Raw genomic sequence first — 27,642 nt, forward strand, 5'->3', positions numbered from 1 at the left:
TAGACAAGTTAGCCTAACATCAGTCCCAGGTAAAATAATGAAATGGTTAATTTGGGACTATCAACAAAGAATTAGAAGCTAAAAAAATAATTAATTCCAATCAACATGATTCCATGAAATGTAGATCTTTTCAGACAAACCTGTTGTCTTTTTTTTTTTTTTAAACACAAGATTACAGGGCTGGTTGATAAAAGCAACTGTGTTGATAGAGTATACTTGGATTTCTTAAAAGGAATTTGATTTAGAACCACATGACATTTTCATTAAACTTGTATTATATGAAATTAACATGTCAGATAGATTAAAAACTGGCTCACTGACCGATCCCAAAATGTAGTTGTTATTGGGGAGATATCACTGAGTGGGACTGTTTCTAGCAGAGTTCCCCAGGGCCTGGGTCCTTGTTCAACACTATTTAACATTTTTATCAATTATCTAGACAGTAGTATAAAATCTTTGCTGGTAAGTTTGCAGATGACACAAGGATTGATGGGGTAGTAAATAATGAGGACAGGTTACTGTTATAGAATGATCTGAATCACCTGGTTAATGGACACAATCCAACAAAATGCATTTTAATACAGTCAAAAGCTAGGTAATACACTTGAGAGCTAAGAATATAAGTTATACCTACAGGATGGGAGATTCTTCTTGGAAAGCAGTGACTCACTGAAGGACTAAGGGGTTGTCATAGATAATTGCCTTGTATCTGGGAGGTGTGACAGCGAGGGAGAGCCAAACCTCCCTGGGAGTTGGAACCCAGGAGTACACCACCTGACCGGAAGCAGGTAGGTGGGACTAGAAGTATAAAAGCTGGGCCTGTCCGCTCAATCAGAGCCCAGCGGCCGAGGGAGAAGGATGCCTCTCCCTTGTTGCCTGAGGCTAGGGCCGCACTTGACCACTCCACGGAGGAGAGGCTGCTGGAGCTACCCATGGCGTGGGGCCCTGAGGACCTGTCTGAATCTAGCGAGCCAGAGGAGACCCCCAATCTTGCAACCTGGAGGAGAGGCTGCCAGAGCTGCCCACTGCCTGAGGACCTGGCGGAGCTACCCGAGCTGCCAACCCACTGTGAGCCAGAGAGGACCCCAGGACCCTGTGACCTAGAGGAGCTGCCCTCTACAGACGACTCCAAACAGCTCCCAGACCTGCCATCAAGCGACAAGGCCAAAGGTTTCTGGAGCTTCCCTCGGGCACAGTACCCAGAGGAGCTGGGGTACACGGCTCAAGAGACCAGGTACTCTGGGGAAAGGGTGGAAGGAAGTAGCCCAGGGGAGTCGACTACAGTCTAGCTGAGTTTGCGTTAGCTCTGAGGCAGCATATTTCAGCTGGAGCCCTGCTGACCAAGTGACTGATAGGATGTGCCGTCACTGACCGGGTCCTGGGTTGGAATGTAGTGGAGGTGGGTGGGCCTGCGTCCCCCTATCCCCTTCCTATCCTGACCTAGAGGTGATTGCCCGCTGAGGGCCAGAGCCTGTTCCCTGTTATCAGCCTGCCCTGCTGGGGGCGAGGCCTGAAACTATTTCCTTGCCATTCTGCAGGCTAGAGACTGCTTTCCCCATTGCCAGCCTGCCCTGCTGGGGGCTAGGCCTGAGACTATTGCCTCGCCCTGCTGAGGGCTGAAGGCTACTTCCTGCTGCCTGCCCAACCTGCCGAGGGCTGGGCCATAGACTATTTTCTTACCCTGCCTTCGCCACCAAACCCAGTCTGTGGTCTTCCTTTATGAATAACATCAAGGTCTGCTGAATCAGCAAGCTTCACTCTATGCTGGTGCTGAATACACAGGCTCTCCAGAAACCAACAGCACCAGCAGGAACACCACTGCAGCACTTACAACAGGATGCTGATGGGCGGCTGAGCTGAGAGCATCAGTACATCCATAAACCAGAAATGTCTCGGCCAGTTGGTCACAATAACAAAGACCCGAGCTCTGTCTTGACGGATTTTTCAAAAAACCTGTGGCATTAAAGGAATGGGAGGGAAGGCATATCTCAGATGATCCCACTATAATATCAGGAGGCGGTCTCTCGTTGAGACCTTGCCTAGGGCTGCTTTGGAGCAGTACAGAGGATGTTTTTTGTTTACCTGTGAGGCAAAAAGGTCCCAGGATGGCATTCCCTATTGGGTAAAGATCTCACCAAGAACCGAATCATGAATCTTCCATTCGTGGTTCACAGAAAAATGTTTGAGACTGTCTGCTAGGGAGCTCTGCACCTCTGATAAGTATGCTACCGAAAGCGTTATGTGATGGCTGATGCACCAATTCCAGAGGTTGACTATCTCTATACAAAGAGGGAGGGATCTTGTTTCCCCCTGCTTCTTTATATGGAATATGTTGCCTGATATTACTTAAACGCTTTGGGATCAGATGAGTGGGATAGGGCAGTCTGTTGAACTTGCAGCGCCTTTGAGTTCTAGTAAATTGATAGGCATTCTGGACTCCCGAGCAGTCCAGATGCTTTGTGCTGTATGATTGCCAATATAAGCATCCCAACCTAAGAGAGAGGCATCGAAACAATGGCTGCTTCTGGAGTTGGTGTACGGAAAAGGATCACCACTTTCTCCAGCTTTGTACACCAGACTAGAGTCCAAAACTTTGGATGGAATTGTCACCATGTCTCTGATGTTGCCTCTCTCTGGTGAGTACACAGAAAGAAGCCAGGCTTGCAGAAACAAAGGGAAAGCCTGGCAAATGGCATCACATGTGCATGAGGCCATATGGCCAAGGAGGGAAAGGCAAGTTCTGATTGAAGTCCGGGGTCTGACAATGACTTCATATATGAGTGTGTCCATAGTCTGAAATCTCTCGAGACCTTATTGTGGATGAGTCCAACATCACCCTTATGTAGTTTAGAGATCTCATGGGAGTCAATGGGGATTTCTCATGGTTGACACAAACACGTAAGGAAGGCAGTAAGTAGACTGAGAAGAAATTTTGGGTTGCCAACTTGACTTCTTTGTAGGAGCTGCCTGTCAGAAATCAATCATCAAGATACGGGGAAGATGACAAATCCCTTCCTTCTCATACAAGTTGCCACCATTGAAAAAACCTTTGTGAAGACCCGGTGCCAGTAAAAAGAGGAGGATTCTAAATTGGTAATGGTCTTGATCAAAGCGGAATCTGAGGAACCTCAGATGGGATTGGTGAATGTCTATGTGAAAGTATGCATCTTTCATGTCAAAAGCTACAAACTACGTGCCCTCCTTTAGAGAAGGAATTATTGATGCCCAGGAGATCATGTGAAATTTCAGCTTTCGGATGAATATGGTCAGTTGTTATAGGTCGAGAATTGACCTTCATCCTTCATTTTTGGAGGGGATCAAGAAATAAGGGGAGTAGAACCCCTTCTCTTGATGTTGCGATTTTTCTTTGGCATATTGGAGGAGAAATAAGTCAACTACCTGTCAGAGAATCTCCTCATGAGAGTAGTCCCTGAAAAGGAACTGGGAAGGAGATTTGTGGATAGGAGTTGCCAGAAAACTGAATAAGATAGCCACCATTAATAATTTTCAATACCCATTTATTGGTAGTTAGGATCCTCCTATTGTTGGCAAATCGAGTAAGGTAGTCTCCAAAACCTCAGAGGAATGATGTGGCATTAATAAAGGGATGCAGGTCTCCACAGTCCTGCAAACCAAAACAAAAACTCTTTGCGGGTTAGAGTAAGATGTGGTGGTGAATGTTGCAGAAGCTGGGATCCTATGCCTATAAACCTTCTCTCTTTTACATGATGGATCCTGAGTATGTTCAAGATAAAAAGAACTGAGGCGGCGGTCTCACCCTATACCTCATCTGTGATATTTGCTTTTGGGGGTAGGGGTATAGATATCCAGCAAGTGAAGAGTTGTCCTCGAGAATGCACAGAGATTCATCTGTCTTCTAATGGAACAGATTGATTGTATCAAAGGGTAGATTCTGGATGTTAACTCTACAGGGAAATCTAAGGATTGTAACCACGAGTCTCTCCTCATAACAATGGCTGTAGCCATTCCTCTAGATTATGTGTCTGCTGTGTTCACCGCAGCCTGGAAGGAACTTCTGGCTACCAATTTGCCTTCATAAATTAAGGCTTGGTCTCGATCTTCCTATGAGAGCTTGCCCTTAAATTCTAGGAACTTAGCATAATTAATAAAATCATATTTGGCCAGGAGGGCATGAGAATTTGAGATCCTGAACTGGATCAAGGTGGACAAGACTTTCCTTCCCAGGAGGTCAAGCCAGTTGTGTCCCTTGTCAGAGGGAGTAGTTTTGGGGTGCTGCTGCCTTGATCTCTCTGTAGCTACCTAGACCATGAAGGAGGTAGGTGGTGGGTCTAAGAATAAACACTCTCCCTCTTTGGACAGAACAAAATAAAGCTTCTCAGCCCTCTTGCTTCTTGTACATGCACCACTAAGAGTGTGCCACACAGTCTTTGATGGTTCCATGATGGCCTCGTTGATTGGGAGGGCCACTCAACTGGAACTGGAAGGCTGCAAGATGTCTATTAATCTGTGTTCAGGCACCTGGACTGAATTTGCAGCTCAGACACCACCTGGAAGAATGACTCTGCATCCCTGGGATATTCTCTTCCTTAGGAGTAACAATAGAATAGAATAGAATAGAAGAGAATAGATCCTAATCATACAGGTGAATGATGACAGGAGAGAGCCAAGATGTCTTCCAGGGAGACAGGTCTCCAACAGCCCTGGAGTGTGGGGAAAGTCCACTGGACGAACCATTGGAACCAGTGGAAGTTGGATCCATCTGGGGCCATGTTGCTACAGATGTGGACAGGAGTGCCACAGGCTATTTGTCTTGAGCCTTAACCATTGGAACTGATGCCAGAACTCAGAGATCTGAACCTTTGCATGCCACTTTCTCCTGCCAACATCTACTCAGACCTACGTCCTTATTGCTCGTGCACACAGGCTCTCCCAACTTTGACGGGGTCAGGGAAGTATCCTCTCTCTTTCAAGGCAGTGTTTGAAGAGGATAATTTGCCCCTATGCCTATGAGAGTGCCCCTTACTCTCATGGGAAGCCTTCTCTTTAGGCTTAAGTCTTAGTTTCTATTAATCCACCCCCACAAGAAGAGTAACACTACGTCAACTGGACGGCATTTCCAGTCAGCGCAGTGCAATGGGGACGCCATGTTAGGTAGAAGTTAGTAAGTCGACAGGAGATACACAAGCTACTGCCAGCAGTGTAGACAAGGCCTAAGACTCAGTTCCTGACCCTCATGAGTTCTGGTAGGGGAGGGGGAAGAGAGGAGCGGAAGATGCTACCCTTGACTGAGATGTGAGCCTCACCCAGACAATAGAGGCAGCACTGATGTTTGTCATTCACAGAAAAGGAGTGGGGCAGGAAAAACTGTTTTTGAACCCCAGAACTCTGGACAGAATCCCCATCTTCTCGGGGCAGAGGGGAACCAGCCATATTATATTATATTAGATAACTACTAAAAGAAGTAGTGCGGCTTCAGAGCTGAAAGGTCTACTATCAACATGATCTTCTTGCTGAGACAACTACAAGAGAAATGCAGAGAAAAGACTGTTACTCACCTTGTAACTGTTGTTCTTCAAGTTGTGTTGCTCATGTCCATTCCATTGTAGGTGTGTGCTCGTCCCCATAAACAGTTACCAGAATTTTTTCCCCTTGGCAGAACCCATAGGGCCGGCTTTGGCGCCCCCTAGAGCCCCACGCACATGCAGCGGTACATAAGGTGCTGCCAACCTTATGGCCCCTCAGTTCCTTCTTTCTACCACTGATGGTTACTGGAACTGCGTTCATTGCTTGCTCAATCCATAAGTGCCTCAGCGTTTAGTTTTAAGTGTTCTTAAGTAGTTAAGTAGAAGTAGTTAACGTATTTTAGATAAGTAGTTGTAAATAGTTAGTAGTTAAGGTGTAGTCCCATTAAGGACCTCCACCCGACAGCAGGGCATGCCCTGATCTCCGGGCTTCAAGCCCTGTAAGTCTTGCAGCAAGCCCTTCCCACTTAGCGATCCCCACGACAGTTGTCTGAAGTGCCTGGGGGAATCGGATATGAAAGACAAGTACCGTATATGCAAGGTGTTCAGGCCAAGGACGCAGAAGGAGCAGGAAATTTGTCTGAAGGCCCTACTGATGGAAGCTGCCTTAGGACCAGCCTCGGAGCCATCCTGCTCCCTCTCGGGGCAGAGCACTGCATCGGTGCAGAGCGTCCCTCTGGCACCAGAACTTCCATGGCACCAATCTTCTACCTCACTCTCAAAAAGAAAGCAAAAGAAACAGCACTCTGAGAGTGGTCAGTCTCCCACGCCTTAGAAGACTAAGGAAGCGGGGTCAAGCACAGGGCCTTCACATCAGCAGGCCGAGCAGACTCCGCAGAAGCAGAGCTCGCCGCCTAGAACCCTCAGTCCTCTGAGGGAGCCTCCTCCAACTCCAGGGAATGGAAGAGGCCCTCTGCACCCCGTGGTGCCATCAATGCAGGAGGCATTTCAAGCGGTGAGACACGAGCAAGCACTCGAAGAACCAAAAAAGCCCCTTTACGTAGCCTTTATTGATCTCACAAAGGCTTTTGACCTTGTCAGTAGAAGTGGACTATTTATGTTTCTAGAAAAGATTGGGTGTCCCCCAAGCTCTTAAGCTTGATTTGTTCCTTCCATGAAAACATGTACAGCACAGTCCAATATGACGGCTTAGTCTCCGAGGCTTCCCAGATTCATAGCAGGGTCAAACAAGGCTGTGTACTTCCCCCAACTCTGTTTGGGATCATCTTCTCCTTGTTACTGAAACAAGCTTTGGTTCTTCAACTGAGGAAATCTACTTGCACACAAGATCTGATGGAAAGCTGTTCAATCGTGCAAGACTTAGAACCTAAAACCAAGACTCGGGAGGTCCTTATCCAACACCTCCTCTTTGCTGATGATGCAGCAGTGACAACCCACAAAGAAGCCCATCTCCAAAATCCAATGGACCGTTTTTCCAAAGCCTGCCAAGACTTCAGGCTTACTATAAGCTTAAAAAAGACAAACATAATGTGCCAAGGAGTTGAAGAAGCACCTTCCACCAACAATTATGAACCAGAAGTGGTGAACGAGTTCACATACCTGGGGTCCACTATCGCAGACAACTTTTCACTTGAAACGGAACTCAATATCCACATCAGAAAAGCTGCCACCACAATATCTAGACTGCAGAAGAGGGTATGGCAAAACAATAAACTGTCAGAACACACAAAGATTTGTGTGCCTAGTGCATGGGTTATCAGTATACTTTTGTACTGGAATGAGACACGGACCTTATACTCTCATTAGGAAAAAAGACTCAACGGCTTTCATATGCATTGTCCTCAGTGAAGTTTTGGAATCTCCTGGAGGAACAGACTCACCAACACTGAGGTGCTCAAACAAGCCAGCATACCCAGCATGCAAAATTCCTTAAACAGAGATGCCTCCGCTGGCTTGGGCACGTGTGCCGAATGAATGATGAGTGCATCCCAAAGGACATCCTATACGGCGAATTGGCAACTGGAAAAAGACCTAAAGGACACCCAAAATTCCATTTCAAGGATATGTGCAAACGAGACCTCAAAGAACTGGACATGGATATGGATAACCGGGAAGATCACATTCAGGACCGCAGTCTTTGGAAACAAGCGCTCAATAAAGGTCTTCAAACGTATGAGAAGAAGCAGTCCATCTTAGCAGAGCAGAAAAGAGCTCACAGAAGGCAGAGTCAAAAAGGTCAAAACACCACCTTTAAATGTGACAGATGTGGCACAGGTTGTCTGTCTCGAATCGGTCTCTTCAGCCACAGCCATGGCTGCCATAAAACCAACTGATCAAATTTTTTACCTCTCAGGGGTGCATGCTCATGGTCTCTTGAGACTAAAGGATGCCTACTACTACTACTAAATACTAAAACAGCTATATACAATATATTTACCAAAATGATGCAATAAGGAAGGAGCTGAGGACACTGAAGATTCAGCTCAGACTGTGCAGCAGTAAGAAGAAACTGGAGAGGAGCTGGAGAGCACCCCCCTTTATGCCTTTGGTTTGGAGCGTAAGAAGAGCTATGGCACACGTGGACCAACAGACATAGCTTGCAAAAAATTCCAGACTCAGGCACATGCATACTCATGTGCATAATACACACGAGGATTATTATTCGAAGAACCACCATTTTTACCACCACTTTTCTGAGTAGATCTGCATTGTAGGCCCAGTCCAACCCCCAATGAGCCACTGGGAGTTTTCCCATTGATTTCACTGGGGAAAGTATCACACAAATAGACAGGCCCACTGACAGCAATTCCAGCCCCAGGACAGAACAGTCAATGGCCCACCTAGAAAGAGATGACTGAGGTCCGAGTGGGCTTCTGCCATAAGTTTTTACTTATTTATTATGTGCCATGCAGGTTCCCTCATGGCTGAGGAGACGGTATCTGCTACTCAGCTTCCAAGGTCCCTTGGATTCCCCAGGGAGGTTATTGATGAACTTGGAAAGCTGAGGAGTGTGTGGAGGAGAGAAGGATATGTATCTATCCTCCCATCCACATGAGCCCTTTTAAAACGCCAGGCCCCTGGGCAATTGCCCCCCTTGCACTGCCCTGTCGGCAGGCCTGCACATGGAGTGGAAATTCCTTTGAATTTTTTTTTCCTAATGCTAAAAGCGTATCATTCCCTGGAGTGATTTTGCCCATTTACTTTAAAAGATTTGATGTAGAAATTAATCTGTAGTATGCAATAAAGCTGTAGGTAGTATTACAAGTTATAGGATTGCGGGCACCACTCAATGATGATTGAGTCTGAAGCATGCTTTTTGTATTTTAGTCCATTTATTCCGATGATCCCAGTGTGGGACCAGTTTATACAGATATTTTTATAACAAGCATGGAAAAAAAAATCTTACAACAGAACAAACTAAACTATTGGAACTGGAGCTCATGGAATATGTGTTCTCCAACACATCGTATGGTCTCACCCTTTCATTTACATATTATACTAAAGTTAAATAACAATTTCTAGTCATAATAAATAGCAATTATAATGATGAGCACTTAGGACAGCACTTTTCATCTTCAGAGCACATTATCAACAATAACTAATTAAACCTCACGCCATACTGCTTGGTAGTTAAAAAAAAAAAAAAAAAGGTACTATTATCACCATTTTATAAACAGAGACGCAGACTAAGGGCCCAATTCTTCTGTCACTTACACCACATAAATCAGGAGCAATTCCACTGAAGTCAATGGAATTCAACTGGCATTTGTCCTCTTACACTAGTTTATCAGATGTAGGAAATTTAAATAGCTTCCCCCAGACAGAGTACATGTCAAAGCTAGGATTAAAACTGGAGAAGGAAATGAATTCAAAATTATACTAGAAATAGAAGAGACAGGCTGTTACCAGTCTAATATTGTTCCTTAGAACGTAATAGAAATGAACAGCTACAGAAACGAGCACCTGACACCATAATGAGGACAGTCACAGAGGATGACTAATGTGTTTTCCTGATTTAGGACACAGGCAAGTCAGCATCATTATAAACAACTACAGACATGCAAGTCCAGTTTTTAGGAAATACTGATTAAGAATAGGATGAGGCAACATTTGGAAATACTATACATGATTTGGTAAAATTAATAAACAGCCAATAAACTTCAGTAACTACATCACAGAATTGGCTCAGAAACATGCAGTATATTGTGTGCATATAACCTCACTACTTTATGTACTCAACCACCCTATAACACAGATATGTGTGTCCAAATAGAATAGTCAGAACTATTGAAATCAATAAAGAATTGACTGATGAACAGTAAACCAGAAGGGAGTGGCAGTTGGAGTGAATAATTCTGGGTAAAAAAGGGAAAGCAAGTAGAGCCTTGCTAGGGTTAGCATCAAATTAATCTTGTATATAAATGACCTGGAACAGGGAATTCTTCACAAATAGGTAGGTTTGATGATGACGCAGTGCAGGGTCACCACATACTAAGCCAAAGATTAAACAAATTCAAAATGATTTGAAAATGTGATTTTTCAGGAACATATTTACAGAAGAATATTTATCTAAATGGAACAGAGGACAAGGAATTTTTTTTAGATGCAGAGGGATTCAAAGAAAAGGGAACTTCCCCCACTCATCTTTTAAATGTAAGTGAAATACCACAGGCATAATCTAATTTCACACAATGGGGGTTTTGGATAAGAAGACGTTTACTCAGATTGTAAACTCTTTGTAGCAAGGACTATCTTTTTGTTCTGTGTTTTTACAGCACCTAGCACAATAGGGTCCTGGTCCACGACTAGGCGTCAGGGCCCATAATGGGGGCAATCTATCATAGCGGTTGGAGCCAGGAATGAAGTTGGTGTAGTGATCAGAAGTTACACCAAGAGTCAAGTCGGAGTCATAAATCATGCCAAGGGACAAGACCAACGTCAGAGTCCAAAGTCACACCAAGGATTAAATTAGAGCCAGAGTGAGAAGTTGTGCCAAAGATCAAGCTGGAGCCACCAACCTGGGTCAGGGCAAGGAAGCAGGAACAAGGTGTGGTAACAGGAGCAGGAATGGAGTATGGCAGCAGGAACAGGGAACAAGGAGTAGCAGCAGGATCCAAGGAGTAGGAAGCAGGAGAGGAGGCAGGGACTTGGTCTCAGGGGTCTGGGCAGCAACAGACCTAGTTGAGAAAAGGTGTGGACCAGGAATAGAAAGTCTTAAACCTGTTGAAGTCCAATCAGAAGTTTGCTGCTGGTCTTCTGATTCTGCTGACAGGTATAGCCTCTGTAGTGGAGTTATAGCTGCGGTTCCTGCACTTGACCTTGTAGCATGGTGATACAGAGCTTAAGGCTCTGCTTGACAACTCTAAGGGCCTAGGTTCAAGACCTATAGCGCCTGGCAGTAGGGCTCCAGGGACAGTGATACAAATAACAATAAATCTATTTGCGTTCATGCTCTACAGTGTAGCAAGATGCAAGTCAAGAGTGTAATATAATGGCTCCAAAATAAAACAAAACTAGAAGTAAGGACATAAAAGTATAGTAATGCACCAAGATTATCCAAACCAGGCCAAGACCATCAGGCCTCCTGACCGAACAAACGACCCACTACAGGTATTAAGAAAATCTATTACAAAGACCTCACAGAAATTATCTTGCTTTAAACCCGGAACTAGGCATGACCCCATAGAGAGGTTTGTAACCACACAACAGTGGCCATTCCAGTACAGGAATACAAACATATGGATATAAGGGGAACCACCAGAGGCCAAAGCCCATCTGCTAGAATGAGGTATTTCGGGGCTGCCCTCTCAGCTTCTCTGCTTGGGCCATGTTTCTCAGGTCTTACCTGCTGCATGCTGGGGCATGAAATGCCCCTCCTCCCTTTTCAGGGAGTTTGTTCTGTTTTATGGAGGGGAAATCCATACAAATTAATGCTGACTGAGCCAGAATTAATTTGTAGTGGATTTTCCTGCAAGTCTAAGGAAGCAGAACATTGACATGAGTAGCTATATCCTTTTTATTATGTTGCTAATATTGGTATTATTGTTTCAGCACTCCTGTTCCTTGCCTGATAGCTAGTAATGAAACCATCTGAAGTTCCTAGCACGTATGGTAAGAATTTTACTATGATTTGTAACTATTAAATTTAGGTTCATTTTAAATTTGTATATAATGCTCAATCCTGTGTTTCCGAATCACCCAGTGATTTCACATTTTGTATAATTTCAGACTGTATTTAAATTGGATTAAAGAAAAAACCAAACCAAACCCACAGCTCCCTCTGGGTGAGAGCTCTATTTCCATGATTTAACAGGTCCTACTGCAAAATCACAATACATTACCCTCTGAAGAAGGCTTTTGTTTCTTTCTAAATACACTGATACTGAATTACTACTGCAGCACATACAGTAGGACCTCAGAGTTATGAGCACCAGAGTTACAAACTGACTGGTCAACCACACACCTCATTTGGAACCAGAAGTACACAATCTCTGCAGCAGAGACAAAAAAAATACAGTACAGTACTATGTTAAACGTAAACTAAGTTTAAAAAAAAGATTTGAGACGGCAAAGAAACTGTCTGTTTGTTTCATATAAATTAAAATGGTTAAAAGCAATGTTTTTCTTCTACATAGTAAAGTTTCAAAGCTGTATTAAATCAAAGTTCAGTTGTAAACTTTTGAAAGAACAACCATAAAGTTTTGTTCAGAGTTGCAAATATCCTTGTTCCGGAGGTGTTCTTAACTCTGAGGTTCTGCTGTACCAGAACTTACACTACCTTCTTGTGGCCATATTGAGGTACTACTAATTCAATTTCAACGTCAATTAAAACCCACTATTGTAACTGCCTCCTTATATTTAACTAAAAGGGGAAAAGATTAACTCCATTACATTTTTTATTCTGTAAGAAACTAACTCAATTAAAATAAAAACATGTAAAATGTGCTAGATGCTTTTGCTAATTAGATTAGCCATAAGCAAGACAAAGATACTTAAAAAGCATTTCAGCTTGGTTTTCAGGAGCCAGCTGCAAGAGCTAATGGGAAGAGTAAGTTCCATTTCTATGTTGCCATTTTAGTGCCTCAGTGGGTAAAAAACTAGCAATGATTTACTTTGACCATTATCATGTGCATAACATTAAAAACAATGTTAAAGAATCAGTTATTTCCCTCAGCTCCCTGCCCCATCTCTGAAATACTGAACTTACTACAAAAATTAGATCTCTGTGCCAAGTATGTATATGGCATAATCAATATCCCCTTCTCCCTCACTCTTTTCACAAGTTTGGACCTGCACAATTTTTATTTTGTTGTAAAATGTATTTAAGTGGGCTTAAGGGAATTTGCTGAAAGTACAGGAATGGCCTGACAAATCATTTTACATATCACTTGTGAATCTGGTGCAACAAATGTAGGAACCTGATGTTGAAAAGAATAATCATTTTTCAAAATCAATATACTGAGTTGGTGGCTCCAAGAAAAGTATTCCCATTTGAATCAAGTAAAATGTCTTATTAGACAGAATAATCTTGCACCTATATACAATGTGAAACAGGGAGGAATAGACTAGTGATACTTCAACCTTTTCATTCTGAAGACCATTTTGTGAAAGGAATATGCTCTTGTGGATTGCTTCCTAGCATTTTAATAATATTGCTCAATAGTGAGGGTTGCCACTTACAATCACTTCTGAAGATGAAATACAGCTCAATAAAACAAGGATTTATATCTGGAGGTCCAACACACTTGTTCTCACTGTAGAAGTACTATGTCCCTACCTACTTGAATGAATCTAGCTGCCCAAGGAAAGTTTAAAAAAAAAATTCCTTCAGTTTCTGACTAATCAAAAGAGAACTGAAATAGCAAGAGTTATATTATCCAGTTCAGCAGATCCTTTATTTGATATCTGATTTTACAGACCAGATTTGGAAGATCTCTTTGTAATATACAGCAAATAACACGAACTGTTGCTACAGTAATAGAGATTATTCAGCAATGATTCATCAGCACAACTCCACTCTGCTTTACTCAACTCCACTCTGACGTTTTCAATGACATGAAAGAACTGCTGGTACAAAAGATACAACGTAATAGAACTTTCGCCCCAAGGGGCTACCTGGGAGTTCCTGTTCTGATCTTACAGTTTGATATCTTACTATTGTCATATACAAAGGCTGAGGGCAATGAATAGCAGAAAGATTGATACATAAATCAGCAACTTAATCAGAGCGGTTTTTAGTCAGAAATATAGGCTGCCTATAGAGCTGCTGGACACTAATTAAACATCTACACTGAGTTTTAAAACCCATAGCAATGAGTCTCAGAGCATGAGTCTACCGATTTGGCCTCACACTGAGGCATTAAGACCAGCTGTGTAGATGTTTAGGCTCAGGCTGCAGCTTTGGCTCTAAAGCCCAAAGATCAGGGTGGGTTTCAAAGCCCGAGCTGCAACATCTACTCTGCTGTTTTTAGCACTGTACTGCAAGCCCCATGAGCCAGAGTCTCTAGACTCAGGCTCTGAGACTTACTGCTGTCGGTTTCTAAGGTATGTCTACACTGCACACTAAGCCAGGGCTATAACTCAGGTTTGAGCCCAAGCCTCCCTTCTGCCATTCAGGTCAGCAAGCACTAAGGACTCAAGTCCTAGGACCTTGGTATGGAGATGGGTGAGAGACCAAGTCTTGGTGTGAGTTAGATCCAAGCCCTTTCATTTTGCGGATGCAGCTAAAGCCACAGAGCTGAGTCAGAAGGTCTGTGTAATGCAGTAATGCGTTAGAATAACCATGAGACATGAGTCCAGCAATTGTAAACCTAGGTTTACAATGAAGTGTGGATGCTGAAGCATTGGCTTGGATACATCAAGTCCACAAGCCTCGATTAATAGAAAGATGAGAATGGGATAGTTAGAGCTGACCTAGCTGTGTGATTCAGATGTTTGGAGGAGACAACACATTTTAATTTTTATTTCCCAACCTTCCACTCCCCTTCCCCAAAAAAATCGAAATATTGGTCCAGATTCTCAGCATCTGCTTGGTGCAACTGAGAGGGCGAGCTGACTGCATACCTGATGCAAAGGTAAATTCTACATCTGCCGTGGCATGTATTAGAGTGGTTTAAAGGGCTTTTCAATCTATGCTAGCTGACTATGGCCCCCATAGGCTCACATGCAAACTGGGGCTAGCTGAAGCATAGTGTGTTCTAGTTCCACCACTCTCCATCACACTCCCTTGAGCCCAGCACAGGGAAGAAGAGGGCTGCAATGGGGTAGCATGGTAACTGGCTGTCATCTCTTGACCCACTGGCACTTCCTCATGCCAGGGGAGTACTCAATTGGAAAGATCCAGCTGCTTTCCAGTCCCTATGCACTGCATGGCTGACTGCACAAGGGGGATGGACTGCAGCAGAGTATTCTAACCCATAATTTCTTTGTCCAATCAGTGGACATATTTTTGGCATTCCATTCTGTTTATACTTTTCCCTGTACACACATTACTAAACAGTGTTTTAGCTTCTGAAAGGTACTATGTAAACTAGTGTAGCTCTCCTACCGAAGAAATATCCCTACGCTAATCAAAACACTCACAAAACTGAAGTAATGAGATGAAGTAACAGGAATGCATAAATACTCTTGGGGCTGGTAGTTTTCTTAAGGTTTATCTAAATGAACACGTAGTTTGCAGCAAGCTGAGGTATAGATCTACCCCATACTAGCCTGCCACGCACTGAATGTCCATGTGGACCCTGCTGCTGTACATTAAAGTGCCTTCATGCACTTTGATCTTCTCCTGTTTCAAAGTGAGACAGATCAAAGTGCAGTACGGAGCTTTAGTGGGTGGTGGCAAAGTCCACACACTTAGTGCACTGCAGGGCTAGCGCAGGCTAGATTTGCACCCCAGCCTGCTGCAAACTATTAGTTTATACAAGCCCTCAGTAATTCTACATAGCTTCATTCAAAAAGCCAGGGACTATCTGAAAGGGGTAACACTGTCTGCTTCTTACTGTGTAGACCTCAGAGAATTTTTTTTTTTTTTTTTTGCTTTCCCCAGACCCTCCAAAGGCATGATCCCAGAGGAGGCAAGTGCCCTCAGCTTCCATCAGTTTAAACAGGAGTCGAGGGTGATCAGTACCTCACAGCATTTATTCCCAATTTTTTAAACATTATTTCCTCTAATTCTAAGGACCAGTACCAAGTGACACAAGCAGGTAAACTCAGAATACTTCAGTGAAACTTCCTGTTGGGCACCCCACTGCAAGGAACATTTACGTAAGAAAGTGCACAGAGTTAGTATACAGGAACACATTTCTAATACTTATGTAACTAGTTTCTGTTCTGCTAAAAAAAACCAAACAACTAGCCTCCTGACATTAATCTTTACTAGGTGAAAGGCAGAGGCACTGTTAGAAGGTATGACAGTGTCAGGCTGGGAGTGCCAAAATTCTATTGATTAAGGATTAATGTTATTAGGCAAACCTGGAGACAAGGATTATTTGAAATAAATCCGTGATGCAGCATGAATCACTTCTTCGTAGGGTTCTCCTAATCAAACCAGGAAGATATCCATGTTTGTACAACTACAAGAAACAACGAGTGTCCCTAACAGCGGCTTAGAAACACTGAGTCATCAAGGCAAGTCTGCTTTATGCAAAGCATTAAACTAAAGTGGTTGGCAATGCATACAAAATTGCAAAAGATATAGCACAAACCTATTTTTTTAAGAGAGGTCACAGAGTTGATTTTTGGGGTTTTTTTGAGTCCATAAATTAGTCATGTCATATAATCCAAAAGCAAGAAACATTCTCTGACATTCTTCTATAAGGAAATGATTGTAATGTCTGAAAATGTAGTGTTTAACATCAAACGATAACAGTCTGAGAATGTTCTATTTCTATTCAAATAAAGCTTTTCATAAGAGACTTGTACAGTGTTTACACAAAGAACAGCAGTTTTTGACTTTGTTAAAATCTTTCTCTAAATGAACAATGATCAAGCCATGTTGCTTGGTCATTTCCTCAACTTTTGCCATTTTATCCATTCTGTTCTAGAGAGAAATTCCCCCTCGCCCACACGTTCCAGGCATTTCCCAAGACGGCCACCAAATGCTAGAAGGGAATTATAGGCATTAGGTAATTAGAAAACGAGAGCAACCTTACATCACTACTTTGGGGTTTAATCACATGAATATGAACTTAAATTTCTCCTGCTTGGTAGGGTGCTGTGCTGTCACTAAGCTACCAAAGCCATGAGAGCATCCCCTAATACACAGCCAGAGTAATTAACTCACAGTTTTACCCTAGCAAACTTACTGACTCAAACTCTTTTGAAAGCAGAAATTCTAGGCAGGTCTACACTTAGAACGCTGCAGCTGAGCCTCTGTAGCACTTCAGTAAAGACGCTACCTACAACTGGAAGGCTTCTCCCATTGGCATAAGTACTCCACCCTCCCGAGAGATAATAGCTACGTCGAAAGGAAAAGCCCTCCCATCAACATATCATTGTCTACATCGGGAGTTAGGTCAGAATTTTTCACATCCCTGAGTGATGCAGTTATACTGATTTAAATGGCTAGTGTAGACCAAGCCTGAGTAACAGCAACAGCCCATGATTACCCAGAGTGGCTCAGATGATTAACCTAGTGCTCTGGCTAAATGATCCCCTCCCAGAACAAGACTGGTGTGAACCCAAGCAATTGTCCCCTTGAATGAAAGGATGTAACAATCACATTCTCCCAACATACAGATACTTGGGATCCATTGGAAAGAGAAGCCCTAGATCTACAGATAGAGAGGCATTCAAGTGGAAAGCTGGCCCCTCCACACTGCCCTGCTGGATCTCCCTGGCATCCTGACTCCTGAAGTCTCCCTCTGACTATATAGCAGCAGCAGCTGCAGAGGGATCCCAAAGGGAGTCAATGCTGCTTAAAATATTATTAACTCCCAATCAGATTTCTGACTTGAAACTAGTGGGCTCAGCAGTAATGATATTGTAGAGTGACTGGACTCCCCTGTTCCACTCCTTCCAGCTCCTACAAAGCCTTTAGAGCCCTGACTATGTGAAGTTCTCCACCAGAGAACCTTCAGTGGAGTTGAGGAAGAATGCCAATAAACCAACACTATCCTCTTTTCACTCCCCATCCTTGTCATACCCAGGGTAGAGCCAATGGAACTGGATCCCTGTGTTTGAGGAAGTGGAAGATACAATCCTGACCTCTGTATTTAAAATAAAAATACAAAACAAAACAAAAACCTGCAGCATGTAGTGCACGGGACTTTTCCGGGATTAACAATGCGTCCTTCACTGTGTGTTCCCAATTAATAACTTATAAACTTCCTGTTTTACTTTCTTAACTGGGAAAATACCGCCACTCCTGGGCTAATAACTCCACTAACATCCTCACTGTTTTAAAAAATCTTACTTAACCTTCCTGCCTCAGTTGCTTTTAACGCTACATACTTTAAATGAACACTACTTACTTACCTGCTGCTCACACAAGATTTGAAAAGCACTTCTGAGAAAAGCAATTTACAAAAATTATGTTTTTATTATAAACAGCATGCAGCCTTACTTCCCTTCAGCATCTAGCTCGTTTTATAACTCAGGTTTTTTTTCAAAAGCCTGAGAGCTTAAAGTTTAACTTTAGAAGAAATACCAGTAACTGAATTTTTTCAAAATTTTAAACAAATATTTGCTTGACAAAGAATCTACATAGCTAAGAGCTCTCTAATAATATGTATCATTAAAGCAAGATTACAGTCAACACTGAAGGGAAAGAGTGATCTGAGCTCTCACTGTAATATCAGAGCTCAAAAGCTGACATAGCCCCCTTGTGTGGACACCTTGCATGCTGACAGAAGGCGGTCGTCAGTGTAGGAATTCCTCCTCTTGGAACGATGTTACCTATTCTGACAGAGCAGCACTTCTTCTGTTGACCAGCTATGTTTACACTGGGGGTTTTGTCAGCATAGCTATGTTGATCGGGGTGCGTTTTTTCACATCCCTAACTGACATAACTATGCCAATATATGTAATAAGTGTAAGCTGTAAGCCAGAGACAGTGAGATTTTTCGGGAAGTGATGTTCTTGTACAGGATATGGCTTTAAACTGCCACCAATAAGAGTCTACTCAGGGAAATTGACCAGCAGGAAGTCTCCTATCTAGTAAAATACATTACAATAGCTATCTTCCTCCTGACTGATTTGCATTAACTTATACAGTATTCAAATTCAAAAGATTTCTCTAACATGTGCTACATAAATGCTTCTGATCACATGCAAAAGAAAGTAAGTAATAAAACAAGGCAATGGTTGCTCTATGCTAAGCTTAAGAATACTGAAAAGTGAAACTCCATATGAATAATTAACTAGCACTTACAGTTTCAGACAGGTCCCTTTTGTTAGCAGTGCCGCCAATATTGAGTCCATCTATCACAATATCATACGGACGACGTTTTTCCACAAAGTTTTTAAATTTTTCAAGTTCCTAGAAGGAGGAGAAAAAAAAGGTTGAATTAACATCTTTTTAGCTTTTTAAAAAGACAAAAAAACTAAACCTCTCATTTCACTATCTTCTGCTGCCTTTGTTGTCTTTAATTAAATATTTGCTGCAACACCTTCCAGGGATAGTAATATTGTACTAGATGCTTTCAGTTGCATATTTCTTTCCTTACAACTGAATAAACTCCACAGATCTACCCCCCTTACATGCACAGTATAAACTGAACATTTTAGATAAAAATATGTAGGTCAGTCAAAATTTGACAAAGGCTTCTTTAGTAAACAGGTTTGAGATCTCTTAATGCAAAGCACTAAATAAGAGATTATTATTAATATACTGGCTTACTACTCTGTTTGTGAGATATACACAAAGCTTTTAAAGCTGGTAAAATAGAGCAGTAGTTCTCAACTTGAAGGTCCATGGACTATGTCTAAGGGGTCCACAAAAGACTTAGACTGAAAACTGACTAAACACAATTTCCAAAGGGGTCCCATACCTCCATTCAAAATTTCTAAAGGGAAAGAAAAAAGGTTGATCACTGCTGAAATAGAGAACTTCACAATGGCAGAAATGTCACCCAATGATTGATCAAAGAGCATCTCTCCCACTCTCCTAGCCAAAGGGAAATCATAGTTACATAGACTTGTCTAGAAGAGCTCTAAGTAAGCTCAGAAGATTGTCTCTCTCACCAACAGAAGTTAGTCCAATAGAAGATATTACCTCACCTCTCATTAGTATCCTGGGACCAACATAGCTACAATACTGCATACAGGGCTGGGTAGCATTTAACAGAGGAGGAATTCTGTCATGAATAACTATAGAGTATTAAAGCCTTCAGACATCTCTCCCCTCAGAAGTACTGGAACTTGCATTCCTGCACAGGTTGGCAAACCATAGGACATGGCAGTTACACAGACTAGAGGAAGCCTTGTTCTAGATGGGGCTATCTGAAATTCTGGGAATGGCAATGGCAAAGCATTATCTCTGTGGAATGCTTTGGAGTTTTCCCACACTCTCACACTAGATCACATGCAGCACCTGCAAGACTGTTTACCACCCTAGGTTGCCTAGAAAACTCCATTCCATCCTGGTGGACAATACCCTGGCTTTGGTTTTACATGCCTTCATCATCTCCCATCTGGACTACAGAAACTGCAACAAGTAGAGAATGCTGCAGCACATCACTCAGCAATACAGGCTTCTGTAAGCACATGAGATCTGTCCTATACTCTCTACACTGGCTTCCCACAGAATACAGAATCAAGTTCAAATTCTTGGCCCTTATCTTCAAGGTGCTCAATGACCTGGGCCCAGCATATCTAAAAGATCACCTAGGGTTCCCAGATGAGGAATACGGTAGACAACTCAGCTCCTCAGGCACAATGGAACTTTCTACCACAAGGGTAAAGCTCACCCGTGCAGGAGACAGAGCTTTCTTGGGGGCCGGTTCAAGACTGCAGAATGAACTTTTACAGGAATTAAGGAGCATCCCAAACGTCTTCACCTTCCTCTCCAAATGCAAAGTGCACTTCTTCAGTCTTTCCTTCTCTAACAAACATAATAAAGTGTACATTTAAAAAAAAATCCTACAACAAAACCCTCCACTGCATACACAATTCTCCCCCTAAGGAGAAGATGAGAGAAAGAATGAACCACACATGACAGAGGTTAGTCATGCACTACTGGAAGGCACTCAAATACCCCAGTGATGAGGGAGGTATAGGATCCTGAATAAAAAGAATAGATCATGTCATTTTGGCCCTGATTTAGGAAGGTATTTAAGTACATTAAAATACACTTCAATTGACAATTCAGTTGACTTCAATTGGACTACTCATATGCTTAAAGTTAGGCACATGCTTAAATACCTAGCTCAACTGGGGCTTGAAAAAATTTGCCCAGAATACTTTTTCTTCTGTTTTAATAAATGTATGCAACTTTTTGACAGGAAAACACATGAAATCTAATCATTTTTAAAAAGTAGCTTCAGATTACATACCCCATGGAGTCCCCAGTGTCTTTGTTTTGGGGTTTTACAGCAACACATTTTAGGTTTTGTTTTTTTTTTAAAGTTTTCTCTCTCCTGTTTTGCATTATCAGAATCCACACAAATAACTGAGGAAACTGACTGATTAGAAAGAAAAATGACTACACTCAAAAAGTTGTCAAATGTACAAGTAAACTATGAAAATAGTGGAAAAAATATTTTTCCTCTAATTGCTTTCAGTTACAATAATGTCAACTGTTACCTACAATAGCAAGTAAAACAATTTCAGACAAAAATGTGGCTTGTAAATTGACAATGTCCCTTTCACCAACAAACACAATGTGCTAGATTCTGCTTTCTTTTCTGCTGATGTGAGAAAAGAGAACAACTCAGTTGAAGTCAGTGAATTTACACATAATTTAAGCCCAGTTTTTGAATTACTGTTTAATGGCAAGCATTTTTAATGTAATCACTAGAAAATCTTCAAGAGACCAAGGTTTCTAAATACGTTCAGTTCCTGGTATGTCATGTGTTGTGAAATATATTCCAAGTTAGTCACTGGTAAACCTGAACAATATACTGAAATCACTGGCATCATCCAAGTACATTTTAAACTTTCTGAGGAGAAGGCTGTTTATTCAAATTACCTGACAGCAAACATGCAGGGAAATCCCTTGGATTATGGAACATGAAAATATGTATAGTAGGTTATTGCAGTTTAAGGTGTCTCCAAGATGAACCCAACCAATTTGTGTGTCATCAAACTTTTCTAATTAGCTCCTGCATATCTCTAACACAAAAGGAAAGTAGAACTAGCCACATAAATATACTTTGTTTCTTAGGAAACAGCTATGTGATCTGTTACTAAGTACACACCTTTGCAGCTATTATGTCTAGTATCACCCGCAGTACACCCAAGAAAGTATTTTGTAATTAATGGTTTTACTAATAATTTTTCTTGGGAGAAGTTATTTATACATTTTATAAGGTGCCAAAATCCTGTTCCCACTTAAGCCAAAGGGAATTTTGCCACTGACTTCAAACTGCACTAAAATATCCATTTTTAAATGCAGCTTAATGCATTCACTGAGGTGATGTGATACAAGATGGCCATTCAATATGTTTTGACAATTAAAAAAGGAAGGAATATTTGGGCCAGTAGTACCAAGATTGAGAGAAAATTAGAGAAAAACAGTAGTGGATAAGCAAAGAGTGCAAGCAGTGAAGGGAAAACAAGAAGGCATAAAGACAGAGAGAAGAGGTGAATAAGGCAGAGTGGAGTAACTCCACAGTGTATTTTATTAGCAGGGGCTATTTTTACTATACCAGCACTTGTACTCAATATTTATTATAACCAAGTAGACTGTTTTTAAACTGAGAATTATAGGCTATAATCTTTCTCCACAATGCACTGTCCCTAAAGATTCAATTCAATATGGTACAGATGCTTTGTAAGTAGTTCTAAAATGGCATGTTACTTTGGAGGGGAGGCAGCGGAAGCTATAGAAGATCATTAATAACTGCAGGGAAGATGACAAATGCATTAACAGTGTCACTTCAGATTGAAGACAGTATGAAGTAAGAAGTGTCCCACTTTAAGAATAAACCATGCCAACAAATGCAGAGGAATCTAGTGCAAAACAGACTATAAACGCAACTATCTTTTCATTTCCTTCCTTGCCTCTCAATCCTCCCACCCACCACTGGCAACTAGGGACATACAGGGCTGTTCTGGTTTCATGAGGGGTGGTAGTTGCAAAAAATCACATACAGGGACCACGTGGCTCAAACCTCCCCCAAACAGAGGAAAATTCCAGAAATTCTGCATAGCCTGATTTCCCCTTCTCTCTACAAAGAAGGAAGCGGATGGGACAGCTATGTAATCTAAACTGCCAAATGAAAGATGATAGTAGACCAGCCTACCCAAGAGTGGCCACAAAAAGTTGTGGAAGTGTACACACAAACACACATGACATGAATGTAGTGTTTGATATTGAGGGTTGGGATTTCAACACATCAAGATTTTAAGTGTCAGGATTTGTCTGGATTTTGACCAGGGCCTACTCAGACTACAGTAATGAAAAGATGATCAACCTTCAGTTCTCTGTGGTATTCCCTCCATTAGCCAATTGTAAAAACACCTGGTAGCCCTTCACCATATAGAAAATTCAGTGGAACAGATTTTCAACTAGCAGTCAATAGATGAAGAGAATACAGACATAACAATGGTCCTCAATGCAGATTATAATACCGATATCAGTGCTAATTCAAGCAAATCCACAACCTAGCATACTATTCAATTAGGTCCCCCACTGCAAGGTGGGAGTTCATTGCATGGACCTGCTCTCCCTTTCCTACATACTCCAAACAGTTCTCCCAGCCAACTGGTGGGTAATGCAGGTAGGCAATAGGGAATATGGCTCTAACTGGTGTTTGTTCATGGAGTGGAAGAAGGTTTCCTATTAAACCAAACTAGAGGACGAACTGTGATGTATCCTGATTAAGGGAACACGATAGACCCTGATTCCTCACAGGACTCAAACAGTTTTTCCACAGAGCAGACAGTCAAGAATGAAGCAGCTTTTAGTTCACATCAAGGGATACTAGAGCACAAGCAGTAAACATCATGCTAACATTTCAACGTGTCCCTAGTAGGCTGGGCCTCCAAAGCCTGTGGGAAAGTGACTACGGCTGCAAGTTTGGCAGCACTGCCTAAACCAGCTCTGACTGGCATAAGCATAGCAATTAAAGAGAGAGAACTTCTTCAGTACATTTCTAATACCGCTTATTTATGTGAGGCTCTAAGTGGAATGGAATTGCAGAGAAATACTGCAATTAACTATACAACAACTCAATTACACTCATTACAAAACTTTACAGTAGCATGTGCACTGGATTAATAATGTTTCATTATAGGAAAGAAAGGAAGAACAAAAAGAAAAGAACCCATAGGTGAGATTAGTGATAGCCTATTTACATCAGCAGATGAATATTTTATGAAGAGTACAGAAAAAGGAACTGAAACAGCACCAGACTTAGTACACAGCTGAAGTGGGAAGAATGGGGAATGTCAGCTCTGTGAGTTTTAGAAATGATTCATTGTGACTTTCAAAGAGAGGACTCACCTCTATATCTGAACACCACACAAATTAAATCCGTTTGGTTATCAGATACAAACAAGCCATAGCAAATCCCTTATGGAATTTATACTGACTAGCAAAGAGGCAATAACGTTATTTTTAAAAACTTAATTTAAAATAATGTCATGTGTGTATGTCATATCCATTCACATCTTAATTTAAAAGGCTACAGCACAATCTTATATGCTTTGGGTACCCAAAACTGGATACCTAAATGGGAATTTTGAGCACACAAAGAATGCAAGACTAGTGTTTTTGCGAGATTTTTCAGGTAGAGTTAGTTTTTGTTGTTTTTTTAAGTATATGAATTGTTTAAAAGGAGGAGGCAGTTTTGCGGACTTGAACAATTTAATTTTAAAAATAATCATATTTTCACTGACCTCACACTTGCAAACTGTCTTTACACCAGTTTTACAAGTTTACCAAGCTTTACACCAATGCGACTGAAACAGTGGAGATACTGGATCTGAAAATGGAGACCTTGAAGAAAATTAACTAACACACTTCCAACTAGTACACTTATAAACAAAAAATATATTTAGAAGGGTATTTTAAATACACACATGCATAGACTAAAAGCCTAGTTTGTGAGCACTTTTTCCAGGAGGATGGTTTATTATTAATATTTGAATATTTAATACATTCAACATGGTACAATGGAAGGAAACAAAATGTTACAACTGATGGGTATTACTGCAAGTCAAAATAAAGGTCACATATCAAGACAGAAGTTTGATTACATATATGCAATAGGGACTATGAATGAACAATAGTTTGGAGAACAGAGGAAGTTTTCAAAATACATAATGTACATATCTGGAGACAAGACCCCAACAGTCAGATAAAAGTAGTTTTCAGACAAGAGTTCTACTGCATATGTATTCCAAGGCTTAATACGGAATATGTGGGCAGTTTAAAAAATAAATATAAATTAAGGGCGTGATCAAGTTTCTTGACATTCCAAAACACCTATTGATTTAAGTGCTAGATAAGCAGAAAGAGACGAAGTCCGTAAGGGAGACTGGAGCAAAACCATGGAGGGTTTTAAAGAACAAGAAGAGCGATTTTGTTAGTGCTAACATTTGGAATATTAATAGAAAAACCAAGTAGGCTTACTTCAACTCTTGCAAAGAAGGCAAGCTATAGCTTCTTCTGAACAATACAATTTATGTACAATCACCAGGGACTTACTTCAGTGCAGTGCATATACTTATAAATAGCCCTTGGGCTTGGGGTGGAATTTTGAACATAGTAAATTATTATATATTGTTTGCAGTAGTGCCCACAACATGCTAAGTGCTGTACAAACACAAGAGGCAACACAGCTCTGCCCCAGATTAAACGGAATAACATTAATGCAAAGAAATTAGAGAGTAAATTCTAATTCTAACAAAGTATTCTATAGCTGTTAGAAAATAAAGAGTGAATAAGTGTATCATTTATATGTATCACAGTAGGCTGCTTTTCTTTTTTTTTAATACCAGCTTTCAGAGAAGTGAAAACTTTACACTTTTTTTTAAACAGGTTCACATAATATCAAGTTCATTTACACCTTCTACTGGTAGCAAAGATTAAAAAAACAAGGAACAACGTTATAGCATGAGTAGTAAAATTCTGCTGCCAAATTGAAAGATAGCCAATTTTTAAGGTTCCACTGATTGTCCCTGTTACATCACTCTTAGATCTCTGTCTTCCTATTCCTGAAAGGTTTAGATATTTGCCCCAGGGTTTCACATCCTGGAAATACCTTATGTAAATCTATTAGCTAGAAATTCCTTTCTCAATACCGTGTACAATACTAATAATTCCTCTTGCTTGTGTATGATTTATTAATTTTCTTAGAAGCAAAAAGAGTTCTTATTAAATAAGTAATGTCAAGGGACGACGTTATCATTAAGGAATTACTGTGAAGCAGCTTTCAGAGCTACTTATACAGGGGTGGAAAGTTACACACACGACAGCTGTGTTGAGCAGATATGTCCTGTGCATATATATACACACACATTTCCTCCTGTGATTTTAATAGTAAGCACTATTGTCCTGTGGTTTGCTCCAACCCCTCCACATTAGACATACTGGAAGAGCAAGATTCAGAAAACGGCTGTGACACAAATACTAGGACTTATTGCTGCAGTCAGAGCTACTGCAAATCCTCTCTTCTCTAACACATTTAACTCGGAATGATAGGAAGAAATCTCATGATAACAGCACTCAGTGCTAGTATCCCAGGTGCAGAAATGTTTTAGGTATCATGGTAGCATTGACAGTATTAGTGCCACAGCATCATAAAAATGGACTCATCTCTTTCAGAACAAAATCCTTATAAAACAGATGGACATTTTTGATCTAGTAATACTTTCTAACGAAAAATAAGGGGTATGAATATATTAGCCAAAGTCCCTCTCACTCCAGCAGACTCAGGTGAGTTGCTTTCTGTTTACACTTGTATAACACAACAGGATCAGGCTCTATACATTCAAAGAAACATGTGGAAAACAATTCTAAGCCTGAGCCTACCCAGTGCAGCTACACAGAGTGTATTTATTATAGCGAAATAACAGCTCTCCTATAGTTAAGGGTGAGAGTCGTTTTCTGTTTGAAAGATGAATATTCTAAGTGCTGTAAAATCCACATCCTGACTTGGATTCCCTTGACATTTGTTGTGCCTTGTGGGAGTGCAGAGCAGCATTGGCAATCCAAATGTGGTGTCAAGTGAATGTATTGTTCCCAATATACAGATCCTTAAACAAAAATCCAGTTTTCAAAATTACCTGGTTCTTATAACTGTTTTTGCATACATCTGGGGCTCAAACTACCACTCTGCTCTTCCCCAGGATATCATCTGCTCAGGACTGATGTCAGATAGTACACAGTACCCACTGCTCCTTTAGGGAAACAGTATTTCAACCAGCTACACTATTGTGTCAACAAGACTGAAATGCACATGTGCAGCAAGACTGGGGGATCTGTTGTACAAGACTTTGCAGGAAGACTGATGTCAAGAGTTCCTAGACGGCTCCATGTGATATGCTGTGGTTTTACAAAGGTTTGTTTGGAAAAAAAAAATCACAGTGTTACACATTATTTTGTGAACAGCATGCTGTGCTGGGAAACAAAACTTCTTACAAAAGTGGAGCTTGATGTCTCTGGTACTTACATCCCTGAAACTGATCTGGGATCTCAAACAATTGGGAAAAATAAAAAACAAAAAAACCTAAGCAACTTTCCAGATCACTTTCAGAACAACAGCTTGGATCTGCCCAATAAACTGTAATCACACATGTGAAAGACAGAAGACAAACACAGTCCATCTTTTAACTACAGCCCTAATTAATTCTGGACAATCAGGCATCTTCTCCATGATTTCTTCCTCCAGTCTCAGAATAAAATAAGCAGGTCTTGTTCCCAGGTGTATATCGTGTTTAGTAACCATGGAGCCATTAATTAAGGGGGGGACAGCAATACTGCATCCTTCTTTCTTCATTAAAATGTCATTTAATGCCATTAATTCTTTCCACTTTCTCCCACATATTCTCAATGGCTAACACAGGCCTACAG

At 41.3% G+C, this 27,642-nt stretch overlaps 1 protein-coding gene across 4 annotated transcripts in view; it reads right to left on the minus strand.

The window, feature by feature from the left end:
* The window catches only part of PRORP (protein only RNase P catalytic subunit), an 86,589-nt gene that overhangs the window by 37,771 nt on the left and 21,176 nt on the right, over positions 1-27,642 (minus strand). For 2 of the 4 annotated variants that reach the window (XM_067534039.1, XM_067534044.1), the window contains exon 5: positions 18,835-18,942. In XM_067534039.1, coding sequence (XP_067390140.1) covers positions 18,835-18,942 — 108 coding nt within the window. Of the gene's footprint in view, positions 1-13,146; positions 13,533-18,834; positions 18,943-27,642 lie in introns of those variants that run through there. The other 2 variants (XM_067534057.1, XM_067534048.1) reach the window with 2 other exon arrangements.

Source organism: Emydura macquarii, unplaced genomic scaffold, assembly GCF_026122565.2.
Source record: "Emydura macquarii macquarii isolate MOO-44397 ecotype Brisbane River unplaced genomic scaffold, CSIRO-AGI_Emac_v2 contig_374, whole genome shotgun sequence".
NCBI lineage: Eukaryota > Metazoa > Chordata > Testudines > Chelidae > Emydura > Emydura macquarii.